This window comes from Ambystoma mexicanum, chromosome 11 (assembly GCF_040938575.1).
Source record: "Ambystoma mexicanum isolate Mex_15411 chromosome 11, UKY_AmexF1_1, whole genome shotgun sequence".
Classification (NCBI taxonomy): domain Eukaryota; kingdom Metazoa; phylum Chordata; class Amphibia; order Caudata; family Ambystomatidae; genus Ambystoma; species Ambystoma mexicanum.
Genome location: NC_090934.1, coordinates 1,116,186,482 through 1,116,198,900, shown reverse-complemented (window position 1 = coordinate 1,116,198,900; position 12,419 = coordinate 1,116,186,482). Strand labels below are relative to the sequence as shown.

The 12,419-nt window shown below is 45.9% G+C and overlaps 1 protein-coding gene across 1 annotated transcript in view; it reads left to right on the top strand.

Moving 5' to 3' along the window:
• Nucleotides 1–12,419, top strand: part of ETFA (electron transfer flavoprotein subunit alpha) — a 1,125,730-nt gene that overhangs the window by 394,304 nt on the left and 719,007 nt on the right. The window contains exon 3 of the mRNA XM_069624450.1: nucleotides 2,056–2,137. Within this exon, the coding sequence (XP_069480551.1) occupies nucleotides 2,056–2,137 (82 nt within the window). The remainder of the gene's footprint in view (nucleotides 1–2,055; nucleotides 2,138–12,419) is intronic.

Sequence of the window (12,419 nt, the reverse complement as noted above, 5' to 3'; positions counted from 1 at the left end):
TCCAGGCCGGCTCAAATGTATCCACCGTTCATAGCATATAGTCTCTATTAACATCCTCGCCCACGAATTGTCCATTCATACCCTCGGTATATTCCACTGTCAAAGCAACGATTCTGGATATAGAGTGTAAACCTCCCAGAGAACAAAAAAGGAAAAAAACGAAAAGAAATCTCCCCCCCCCCCCCCCCCTCACCCTCCCTAGCTGAGTTGCACAACAAACACAGTAACTTTGACAGGCATTAGTCGAGCGGGTAAGTCATGATCAAGTTACACAGGGGCTTTGCACATGTTACTTAAACATCACATTCAGAGATGTACAGGCAGGCATAAGAGGCAGACTATTAAAAGGCTCAGGAGTCCGACTCATCTCCGCTGTCTTAGATTGCTAATTAGGTATGCCCGTAATGGGGCCCAAATGTCCTTCGGCCTGCACACCGTTAGCACGGATCTAACATATAGCTCTTCAATCTCTTGGACGTACACTAAGTCTTTCAGCCAGGCTTTGTGATTAGGGGCTGTTTTAGCTTTCCAGCACCGCAGAATGTTCCTCTTGGCAACCGCACTTGCAATAGCTACAAAGCGACGGATCCTGACAGATGCCTTGCCAATGTATCACAGCAAGTACTTTAGCGGTGTTGGCGGTACAGACAGCCCAACAATATCACTAACCGTTTCCGCAACTTCCACCCAGAATGCTGTGACCGGGGGACAGCTCCAGTACATGTGAGTAACTTAGTTTTGTTTTCATAGGTAGGGACATCCTATTTTTGTTAGGGCGATATAGGCCTTTTTCCAAACTCATTTTCCATTTCAATAAAAATGGCAAATATTGAGAATATTTCAACTTTGTGTCTGCCTCTCATTGCTGACCCCTCACAGGACTTAGCCATACAACTTTTCTAAAGTCTCTATTATTTCTAGGGTAGTGCTGCTAGAATGTATAGGCGCTAGTCATACCCTTCAGGACAAAGTAAATAAAGATGTTGAACTCCTGTATGAGCTGTTACCTTGCTACACACCCCAACCTTTAATATCATGCCTCTTAAATGGAACAAACTCCTGATTCGCAAAAAGGTATTCTGTATGCAGCTTTTAGAAAATAAATAGGTTGTCTTGGTAAGAAAAGTGCTTTATTTAAATCTTGCACGCTGTTGTAAGTATTAGTTGCACATGAATATCTAAACAAACACAAGTGATTTTAAGTGCACAAGAAATAAACTGCAAAACACTGCTAAAGACGTGACGGATTCCAAAGGAATCCATTAATTATTGCTGCCAGCAAAGCGTGATTCGCAGGCAGTGTTTACCGTTTCACAAGATAAAGAAGGTAGTGTGTTGTTCGTTATTACTACCCTAGCCTAACAATGACACTGTGCCTGAAACGTTCATTAAAATGTATGATGGGTGTTCACTTTGTGTGGGATGAACTTGATGTACATTGGCTACAGGAATTAGTGAGATTATTAAGTGAGGTCTATTGCAATATAAATTTGCATTCAAAATGTTGCCTTTACTTTCTTTGCCTGACTTTTGTATCTTAATTGAGGTATTTAAGGTACATTTGTCTTTGAAATGTATGTCTTTTGTGGTACTGGTTATATTTAGTGATTTGACGAGAAATACACTGGAAATATAAATTGGTCTAGCCGTTTGTGTTCTCTCAACTGACCCGAGCCTTAAGAACATTTAGTCCAAAACGTGTGTGATGGACTTTCATACTAAAGATGCTGCCATCTGTTAATGAGGTCTCAAATTAAAAATACACCCAATTATGCTCTTGTCAAGGGCAGCAGTCAACATGGAACTGTGATACTGCAATTTAAAGAAATTGAAGGTAGATTGTGATTCACGCCGAACGATTACTCAGAGTGATATGATATGGCATTTATAACGCGCCTATACACAAGTGTTTCAAGGAGTGTAAGCGGTTCAGTTGGTATCTGCTGATTGAGGACGTGACTAGCATCTGCTTTTGCTTTGGTTAACATTTGGAAATTGTATGCCATTTAGGATTTCATATAAGTATCGGTTCAAAATATTTTTTTTTCATTTTAGGTCACAGAAGAGCTAAGCAAGGTGCAGGGTGTTTCAAAAATTTTAGTGGCTCAGCATGATGATTACAAGGGTTTCTTACCAGGTGAGTTTTAATGCTGCAAATATATTTGTAAATAATATTGCTTAATAGGATGCGCATGCCACCGAAATGTGGATCCTTCTAGGATTCGTGTCTGTGGGTTCCTTTTGTCTTTCGTGCATCTGTAGTCGTTAAAATGCACCCCAATTACATTTGCAGAGGTATCGCTTATTGTCATGGTTTCTGACAATCTTCAGATCTGCTCTGTTCACCACATACAATTGGGATTATCCTCTTAGGCAGAATATAGGGCGTAACAAATAAATAGTCGTTCCTTGATGCCACCTGATCTCCTCTAAGTACGTTTTCAGACCTGTAGCATCAGCAGCACAGACTCCAAAGCGCAGCCTTCCCATTGTTTTGAATGATTTGAAGCGGCCCTTAAGATGAATATTTTCTTATTGTATGCCAATTAATAGATATGAAGAAGCTGCATTTCTGCAACACAAAAATGCAACAAGATGTTTAATCCTATTCGCTATAAATATATTTTAGTCAGGAAAGATCACTTTTAAAATCACTTTATTGCTCCCTTAAATGTAATTTACCACCCAACTTTTATAAAGGTGTGTACAAAAATACATTAATAAATAAGTCAAACATGCATTTGGCAAAGCCAACAGTTTGGGGTTTAGTGTGGGCATTTTCCAGGCACTGACATAATGGTACTACCTTGCCCCAAGATGGCAACAGCTGGCAAATGATGTTAGTATCTCTGTTTCTGAGGCTTGTGAACTGTTTCATATCTGCCCAAGCGGAATTATGGTACTTATTAGTGTGAGGAACTCCTCTATGAAATGTTGCCGTTCCATCCTAACGTTTGTGTATTCTTTAGACAGGCTCCACAAGTCGCCTTGTGTACATGGAATATGTACAATAACGAGGTGGGTCTGGTCCATCCTCCTCGTTCTCTATCGGCATCTTGCTAAGGGGTGCTTGGAGGACAATAGAATAGCTTGTGTGTGGAATGCTTCCCCTCTGTCTGAGTGTAAGTGGGGGGGGTGCTTCAGGCGATAGGGGGCTCCCTCTTCGGCCCCCAAGCTGCTAGTCCTTGGCAGCAATGGTGCAGAGACTCCCGGGTTCTAGGGCTGTATAGCAATGGGGAGCTGGACAAGCTCCCAGCCCCTCCACTCACTGCCCCATCTGCTGCTGGCCTGTTATCGCTGCTGCACGCACAGTGGTAAAGAAGTCTATAATGTCTTCTGCAGTATAATTGTCTGTTCGCCCCGCTCTGTGTCTCATCTAGGGGAACAGGTGCGCCCATTTTTCTGGCATCCCCCTGGCTCTTAGATATTTTATCTGTCCCTACAGCATGTCATTGACATCTCACCCCTTTAATCCTAGTCATTGTGTCTAGAGGTCGCTTCCTGTAACCTAGTCGCAAGTACCCCCTGTTAGCATGTTTTTCTGTTGTTGCAATTTTGATCTTCTTAGGCTCGTTTTGGTGCTCCTAATTTGTCCAGATTTAACGTTCCCCACAGATGGAGCACAAGTAGTCCTGTTAAAGTTAGTAAACATGAAATGTGCAGGACACCCCTTAATCGGAGCTTCTGCCTGTGTCGAATGCCCTTTGTCCATGTTCTTACCCTTCTTTTCATCTCCAGGCACCCTGCACTTACTCACCGCTGTACCATTCACTCTTTGACTCCACTTATTTGTGGTCCTGGGATGGGAGGGGGATTTACCAGAGACTCTGCTTAGTGATCTTAAAACCACTTTAGGGCAATCCACCTGCAAGCATCCTTCTTTACCCATTTAAATGCCAGACGTTATTGTCCCACCAGATCCTGTTTTGTCAATTTTACAATTTGTTTTATTTCCCTATCAAAATAGAAATAGTGATAACATACCGGCCCCCTTCGAGTGCTTGGGTCTAAACAGAATCTGAATATAGTCAAACCAATCTAGATGCATAATTCTAAAATCTGCAGTGTTTTATTAGACCAGCCTAACTAAATGACCATACCCAGTATTTTTTCAGATCTATTTCAGGGTACACGTAATGCATAATCGCCAAAACTACTGCAATAAAATGGGCAAAAACAAATATTAGAATACCGTACCATACCAACCTAGAATTTTCAACCCATATTTGCATTTCCTTAAACAAATAATCCTGTTTAAACATTATGATAAACCCCATCAGCTCCCCAGAGTGGCTATGCATGCACAGCATTTGCAGACCTGGACAGACTCCTTATGATAAATCCCTTGGAGTTTTTAACTCTGACTCTTACCTTCTCAGGTCATGCACAATGGGACTTCGAGAGGAGGTCGCCCGCCGGTGCCGTACCACATTGCGCGACAGGTCGGAGTCGCAGCGGCAATCTGTGAATGTCAGAAACGGTTATCTTTAGAATTTGGTGATGGTTAAGCAAAAGGTTTTATTAGTTTGCTTACAAGACACTGCATCCTAACCATTAACCCATTCCAAACTGATTAACCCGCCCCACCCTCCAGAACTGTCACTTTTATATTGTTTGGGACACATGACCCTTTAAGTTTCTATAAGCACTTACCAGGCCTGCCTGCATGCTATTTCTGCCTCAAACAATGAAAAACTTCGTACCAAAACATAGTACTTAATTATTGTCCATGCTGAACAACACCATGTGACAATGCACTTCTGGGTAAACATAACCGGTCTGGTCTCGTCTCCTTCCTGTTGCATCCACCTCAGATGAGTGGTATGGGGGGGGGGGGGCTCCACCCCCATGACAGTTTCCTTTACCAATGAAGCGCTCATCTCAGCCACTCTGTGCTGGGGGGATTCATTGGCCTTTGTTCAACGGCCTTGACCCATAGCTTTTTGCAGGATTCAAATCTCATTGTCATCAGAAATGGCACACCTGCGCAGTCAGGCCAATTCATGATGGACAAGTGTTACCGGATGCCATCAAGGGGAAATGGGCATTCTAACCCAAGTCTGCTTGGAGAAAAAGGAAAGTAATAAACACTAGGGCTAGTGAAATCAAGATGGGGGGTTATGTTTTTCACCATTTCCCATTTATCGGGTCCAGCATTAGCATGGGCTACCCCTTTGGTTACCTCGGGAAATGCCATCCTTGATTCCTACCCCGTCTTTACTAATAGCTTGAGAACCATGTTTGGTCGAAAAGAAATTTCGGTCTCCATACAAGAAAGGTTACTCGATTTGAAACAGGGATCAAAGGACCTAATTTCATATATCTTCGCTCTTTAAACAATTGTCCTCAGAGACCGGATGGCTAGATGATGGTCTTATCACTTTATTTTGGCGAGGGCTGTCAGAAGAGCTCAAGGATGAGGTCTCGAAGATTCCTAGACCAGCAAATTTCACCGAGATGATTTCTATTACTATGCAGATAGACTATCGGTTACAAGAACGCCATTTTGAGAAGAAGGGAAAGAGCCCTCGAGCCCATTCTGATTTTCTTCCCGGAAACACAAAGGCAGTCTCTACTGAAGAGCCCATGCAAATCGGAACTATGAAGGGTCCCTTATCCAGCACAGAAAGGGAGAGGAGAAAGACCTTAGGACTGTGTATGTATTGTGGATCCTCAGTACACATTCTAAGAGACTGCCCCCTAGTACCACCTCGTAGAAACCAATCCCAGGTTCCGGGAAACGCCAAATCCCTACTGTAGGGGGAACCACGGTAGGAGTATTTAGACAGAGTTCCCCTGCTAGAAATGAATCTCTCTCCGGCATTGGGTTTGTTGATCAACCTATGGTAGTGATATCTTTGACAATCACCCTCCCGAATACTATTCTAAAAAAAGTCCCTGCACTTATTGATTGCGGAGCGGCTGGGAATTTTTTGGACGATGACTGGGCAAACAAGAAAGGGGTTCCTAGAGTAACCAAACCACAAGTCACTCCGATTCAAGGTGTTGATGGGACTCCTTTGATTTCCGGCCCCATCCGGGAACAAACCATACCATTAAACTGTTCGGTGATTACTCACCAAGAAACTATGGAATTCGATCTCATCAGAACGGCCCATTTTCCGGTTATCTTGGGTCTTCCATGGTTAAGACTACATAATCCTTTCATCAACTGGTCAGCCGGTACTCTCTTTTTAGGTTCCGAGTACTGTGTCTCTCATTGTCTGTCCCACTCTTCGGTAGGAGTGCATATTCTGTCGGAGACAGAAAGAAGTCAGAGAATTCCATCCATTAGTCACATCAAACTGATTCCTGATTGCCACCAACAATACCTATCATTCTTCTCTACTCCCAGATTTCCGACTCTTCCACCGCATCGCAGAGATGACTGCCATATAGATTTACTGCCCGACCAACCAATTCCATTCAGTCGCATGTATGTATTATCCCACAAAGAAAAGGCCGCTTTGAAGGAATACCTTCATCAAAACATCCAAAACGGTTTAATTTCTGAATCCAATTTGCCTGCTGGAGCTTCATTATTCTTCATTCCGAAAAAAGATTCAGAAGAATTACGACCGTGTATAGATTACCGCGGTCTGAACAGGATCACCATTCCAGACAAGTATCCTATGCCGCTGATTCCAGACATCTTGGAGGCAGGTCAAGGAGCCTCATTCTATACTAAGCTGGACCTCAGAGGAGCCTATCATCTCATCAGAATTACTCCTGCAGATGAATGGAAAACGGCTTTTCGTACTCCTTTTGGACACAACCAATATCATGTTATGCCCTTCGGCCTGGTCACCGCACCGGCAATCTTTCAAAGATTCATGGACCACCTATTTTCTGATATTCTTCTACACTTTGTCATAATATATCTCGATGATATTTTGATTTTTTCCAAGGACAAAGAAGAACATATCCGTCATGTCAATTTGGTGTTAGCTCGCCTTCAAGAAAATCAACTATATTGCAAGGTGGAAAAGTGCAAATTTCATCAGACAAGTTACATATTTAGGATTTGTCCTGTCTCCTCAAGGGATTTCTATGGATCCTAGAAAGGTATCATCAGTGTTGGATTGGCCTCCACCAACGTCCATAAAATAAATCCAGAGATTTCTGGGTTTCACAAATTTCTATCGCAAATTCATTCCCAGTTTTTCTGAAACTGTGCAGCCTATCACTAGGTTGCTAAAAAAGGGGGTATCCTTCGATTGGGATGAAGAGGCACAGAAAGCCTTTGAAAGGCTAAAACACCTTTTTACTTCAGCAGAGATACTGGCAACCCCAGATCAAAATCGACCTTTTGTGGTGGAGACGGACGCTTCCCACCAAGCGCTGGGGGCGGTTTTACTCCAAAAGAACGATCAAAGAGATGAGAAACCAGTAGCTTATCTATCCAAGACATTTAGTTCTTCGGAAAGGAATTATTCTGTCCTTGAAAAGGAGTTACTGGCTATTAAAATAGCGCTCACCAACCCCCTGCAACTCAGTGAAAAATCTTGGATGCACCCTTGACTCTGACCTAACACTCTCGCGCCAAGTCAACAACGTCTCAAAATCCTGCCACTACCACCTTAAAACCCTTAGGCGCATCTTTCCATATCTCTCATTTCCCAACAGACTCTCCGCGGTCCAATCAATCGTTATATCAAGACTGGACTACGCAAACCCCCTATACCTCGGAGTCCATGCGTACCAACTGAATAAACTCCAAAGAGCACAAAATGCGGCAGCCAAAATGCTACTTGCGCTTGGCCCTAGAGCCCACATCTCCCCAGCCCTTAAGATGCTACATTGGCTTCCAGTAGCCTGAAGGGTGACTTTCAAAACCTTATGCATCGCCCATCGAGCACTGCATAAAACTGGACCTCAATATCTTCAAGACAAACTAAAACCCTATCATCCCCCTCGCACCCTAAGATGAAGCTCAGCCGGCCTCCTAGTAATACCCAAGACAAACTCAGTCAGGCTATGCGGATCATCATTCTCAGCCCTGGCCCCCACCCTGTGGAACTCGCTCCCACCCCACATCCGCCTGAGGATTTAACGTCTTTCCACAAACTACTGAAAACCTGGCTCTTCCCCTAAAACCAACCGGTACCAAACTAACAGCATCACAATGACCCAACAAACTACCTGATGAGAGAAACTGACAGCTAATAAACCCGAATGTAAACTAGAAAGACAAACAGAATTAAACGAGTAAAGTAGATCAAAACAGTGAAGTGGATAATATGAATAAAGCATAGAGAAAAGTAGATCAAAACAGTGAAATGGACAACATGAATAAATCATAGGAAAGTAAGAAGATCTAAACTGCTGAAATGGACCTAATGCTTGAGGTGGGAATTAAGTGAATGGCGTGGATGAAATAGCTAGAATGGATGAAGCATGTTGTACAGATGAATGCACTGAGTAGAAGAGTGCATGAATGGAAGAACAGATGACTAGATAGATCAAATAAGTATGTAGATCAGACGAGTGTATAGAATAGATGAACATGTTAAGCGGATGAGTGTGTAGAGTGATTGGGTGTGTAAAGCGGATGAGCGTGTAGAGCTGACTGAGTGCGTAAATAAAGAGAAGCGAATAGAACGCAGGAGTCCGTAGAACTGATGATTATACAGAACGGATGAGCGTGTGTAGCGGATGAGCGTGTGTAGCAGATGAGCGTGTGGAGAACGGATGAGCGTGTGGAGAACGGATGAGTGTAGGGAGCGGATGAGTGTAGGGAGCGGATAAATATATAGAACAGGATTACTGCGTATTGGTGAATGACGTTTTTGGGCTGAGTGCGGGGAGCGGATGAGTGTTGGGAGCAGACATGTTGACTACGTGGAAAGCACAAGTGCATAGAGCAGTTGAGTGCTTAGAGCGAATGTGTGCGGGGAGCAGATGATTATGGAGAGCGGATGAGTGAGCCGAGCGGATGAGTGAGCCGAGCGGATGAGTTGAATGCGTGGAAACACAGTGCATAGAGCGGATGAGTACATAGCGCGGATGAGTGTGGGGGGCGGATGAGTGTGGGGGGCGATTGAGTGCAAAGAGAGGGTATATGTGTAGCGAGGGTATGTGTGTGGTGAGGGTATGTGTGTGGCGAGGGTATGTGTGGCGAGCGGGAAACTGGTGAGTGCGGAGAGTGAGTGAGTGCGGGGAGATGGTGACTGCGTAGGGTGGGTGAGTGCGGGGAGATGGTGACTGCGTAGGGTGGGTGAATGCGTAGAACAGATGAAGGTGTAGTGCATCCGAGGACATAAGGCAGACAAAAACCTAAAACGGATGAGTTACATAGACCGTATGAGTGAGTACGGAATGCATGCAGAGCTGATGAATGCATAGAACGGATGAGTGCGGGAACGGATGGATAAGCAGAGCGAGATTGATAAGCTGGGCGGAAGAATGTAGAGTGTAGGTCTGCATAGAACAGACTACTGGGTAGAGCCGACAAACATATAGAGCAGACGAGTGCATATGAGCGAACAAGTGCATACGAAAAGATGGGTTCGTAGAGGGGACTATCGCCTAGAGGGGACGAGTGCGCGGTGGGGACGAGTGCGCGTGTGACGGAATGGAGTGCGTGTAGCGGAAAGGAGTGCATGCGTGGGGAAGACAGGTGAGCATGTGTGGGGCACACTGGAGCGCGAGGGGTGGACTAGAGCACGCAAGGCGGACTGGAGTGTGCAAGTGTGTCTAGCAGACCGGAGTGTGTAGGGCAAACGGGGACGCATGAAATGAATAAAAGTGCATAGAACGGACTTGATTGCATAGAATTGCATGACTACATAGTATAGCTTGGAATGCAGGGAACAGTTGGAAGAGCATATATCCCATCATACCATACCCCACGCTTATTCTCTTCTTTACACCACCACTCAACTAGAACACAGATACTATGACACCATTCGGTATAACTGTTCTCATATCAACATCTCCTGCTCATTCCCCATCACTCTAAGTAAACACTGCTGGTTACACACCCCCCAGGCGTTCTCCTCAGGCCTAACACAGCCACCCTCGGTCTGGATAAATCCTACCAGAACGAACACATACTCCTGATCTCTCAACCACCACACCTACCGCTAAGAAGCAGCAACTACACGAATACCGCACCAGCTGCACACATACCCGGTGCGCACACGCACCTTTGACTCTCTCTAGTGACCCGAACTTCGGTTCCCAAGGGCGTTCAACCTACCAGCGCCTTCATACCATACCAATGGTATATAAGGCGCTATATAAATGCAAAATAACATAACATAACCCTCAAACTTCATTTCATTGGTTTTCTTGCCTCTGATCAGTATTTAGTTATTCGAATGGATTGTGTCCTCCAACGTATGCCACATCTTTGACGTGATGTACACAGCTATGCTGCTTCGGAAATCTTTCGGGAGAGGGCATTCTGCATCAATGGCATCGGGTCGCTGTCCCTCGCAGGCCTCCATCGAGGGTGACTTCATCAGATGTTATAAGTAGCACCCACGGCGCCCGTAGCCTCAGTTCAGTTTTTTCCGCAAACGTGTTTGCTTCGAGAACTCGGCACGCCCCGTGTTATCTACTTTGATAGTGTCGTCTTCTATTCTGCCAACCCCGCGGTCTGGCTTCAAAAAATGCTGGGACTGTAAGTCCAAGATGCCCATCACAGACCCACACCATATCTGCTTGTGTTGTCTGGGTGAGAGCCACGACACGGACTCCTCCTCGAAGTGCCAGTCGTTGACTGCCAAGTGTTTGCGGGAGTGTAAGGGGAAATCGCAGGTAGGTCGGGTATCCAAACCCCGTAAATCCAAAAAGTCTGCTGGTCTTTCCACTGAAGACTCGAGGGGTGACTCTCTCTGTTGGAGGGAGTCCAGGGGATCTCGGTCCCGGAGTGGTTCCCGCCACTTGTCCTCGTCGAGGCACTCTTGGAAGCGGCATCGCCGTTCGCCTTCCCTGTCCTCGTCGGATGATGGCTCCGCGAGGAATGTGGCTTGTCCCACTAAATCCTCTACTCTGGAGGAATGGGAGGCATTCAGAAAGAAAATGCTGGAGATTATTAAATCTCAGGGCACTGTTCCGTCCATGCCTTCGGTTGAAGCCAGCAGGGAACGGTCTCGGTCCGACGCTCGCGCGCCCTCAGGCCCGGGCAGTCGGCGCGATAAACATCAGGAACTGTCGAGGTCCTGTTCGGTCAAGGCTCCGGTAGATCCGCCAGAGACGTGCCAGATCCAGGTCGCCGTCTTCGTCCCTGACGAAACCGTTGAAGTCTGGGAAGGAGTCGGTGCTGTGTCCATCGATTGCGGCTGTAGGGGCTTTGCCCTCGGTCAGGCCCTCAGAGCCTTCGGCGCCATTGTCGACGCCGAAGCAGTTGGCGCTCTAGACGCCATCGGGGCCTATAGGCCAAATCTTTCTGTTGGAGGCACCTGTGGCTGTGGATCCCCCGAGAAAGGCTCTGTCTAAGACTGTGAGGCCTATTCTTAGTCAAGGTCTGCTCCTGTACCTAGGAAGGAGTTCTTTCATTCTCTACAGAACATATATGAGGATGAGGGAGAGGTCTGATGTGGAGTTGGAGCCTTTTGATATTCCTGGTGAAAGACCTGAAACTCCTGACATTGTCTTTTATGAGGACAATCAGATGGAGGATCTGCGTCAGTCTTTACATGATGCCAGTGGCCTTGACATATCTCCTGAAATGGAGTTTGGTAGGCCAGAGCCTGGCGCTCATGCTGAATTGTCCTATAGGCGGTTAATGTTGAGAGTTACAGAGTAACTAAGGTGGTCCGGCCCTCCAGTTGAATTCGATCAGGATGACCTGACTGACATTTTAGATCAGGATCCGTGCACTGATCCAGTGTTGCCTTTTCACATGGCGTTACAGAAAAGGGTGGCGGCTACTTGGAACACCCCGGGGTCTCTTCCGGTGATCAACAAGTCGTTCAGTAAGAAATGCAGCCCATCCAGTAGCGAACCTAGCTACTTATCCACACACCCCACTCCTGAGAGTTTGGTGATTCAGGCAGCCACAGCCACCTCTAGGCAGGCGGTGTACCCTACCATCCCTCCTGATGGGGACGACAAGCGCTTCGATGGATGGGCACGCAAGGTATTTTCGCTGGGAGTATGACGCTGAAATCGACCATCTCCACCTGTGCCTTAGCAAACTTTTCGCACACTCTGTGAAATTGTCTCTCTCTCTGGCGGTTGACCATATTCCGAAGGGGAAGAAAGGGATGGGTTTCTTGCTATCGTGCAGGATGGCAAGGATGCCATGTGTGAATCCCTTCAGTCTGGGTTGGACATGGTTGATGGTGTCAGCCGGTCCAAGGCTGCGAGCACCGTGATGCACAGGTTTGCGTGGTTGCGCAAGTCTGGGTTTGCACCTGATGTGCAGGCCCGTCTTCTCAACATGCCCTTTGACAGTTCTCATTTGTTTG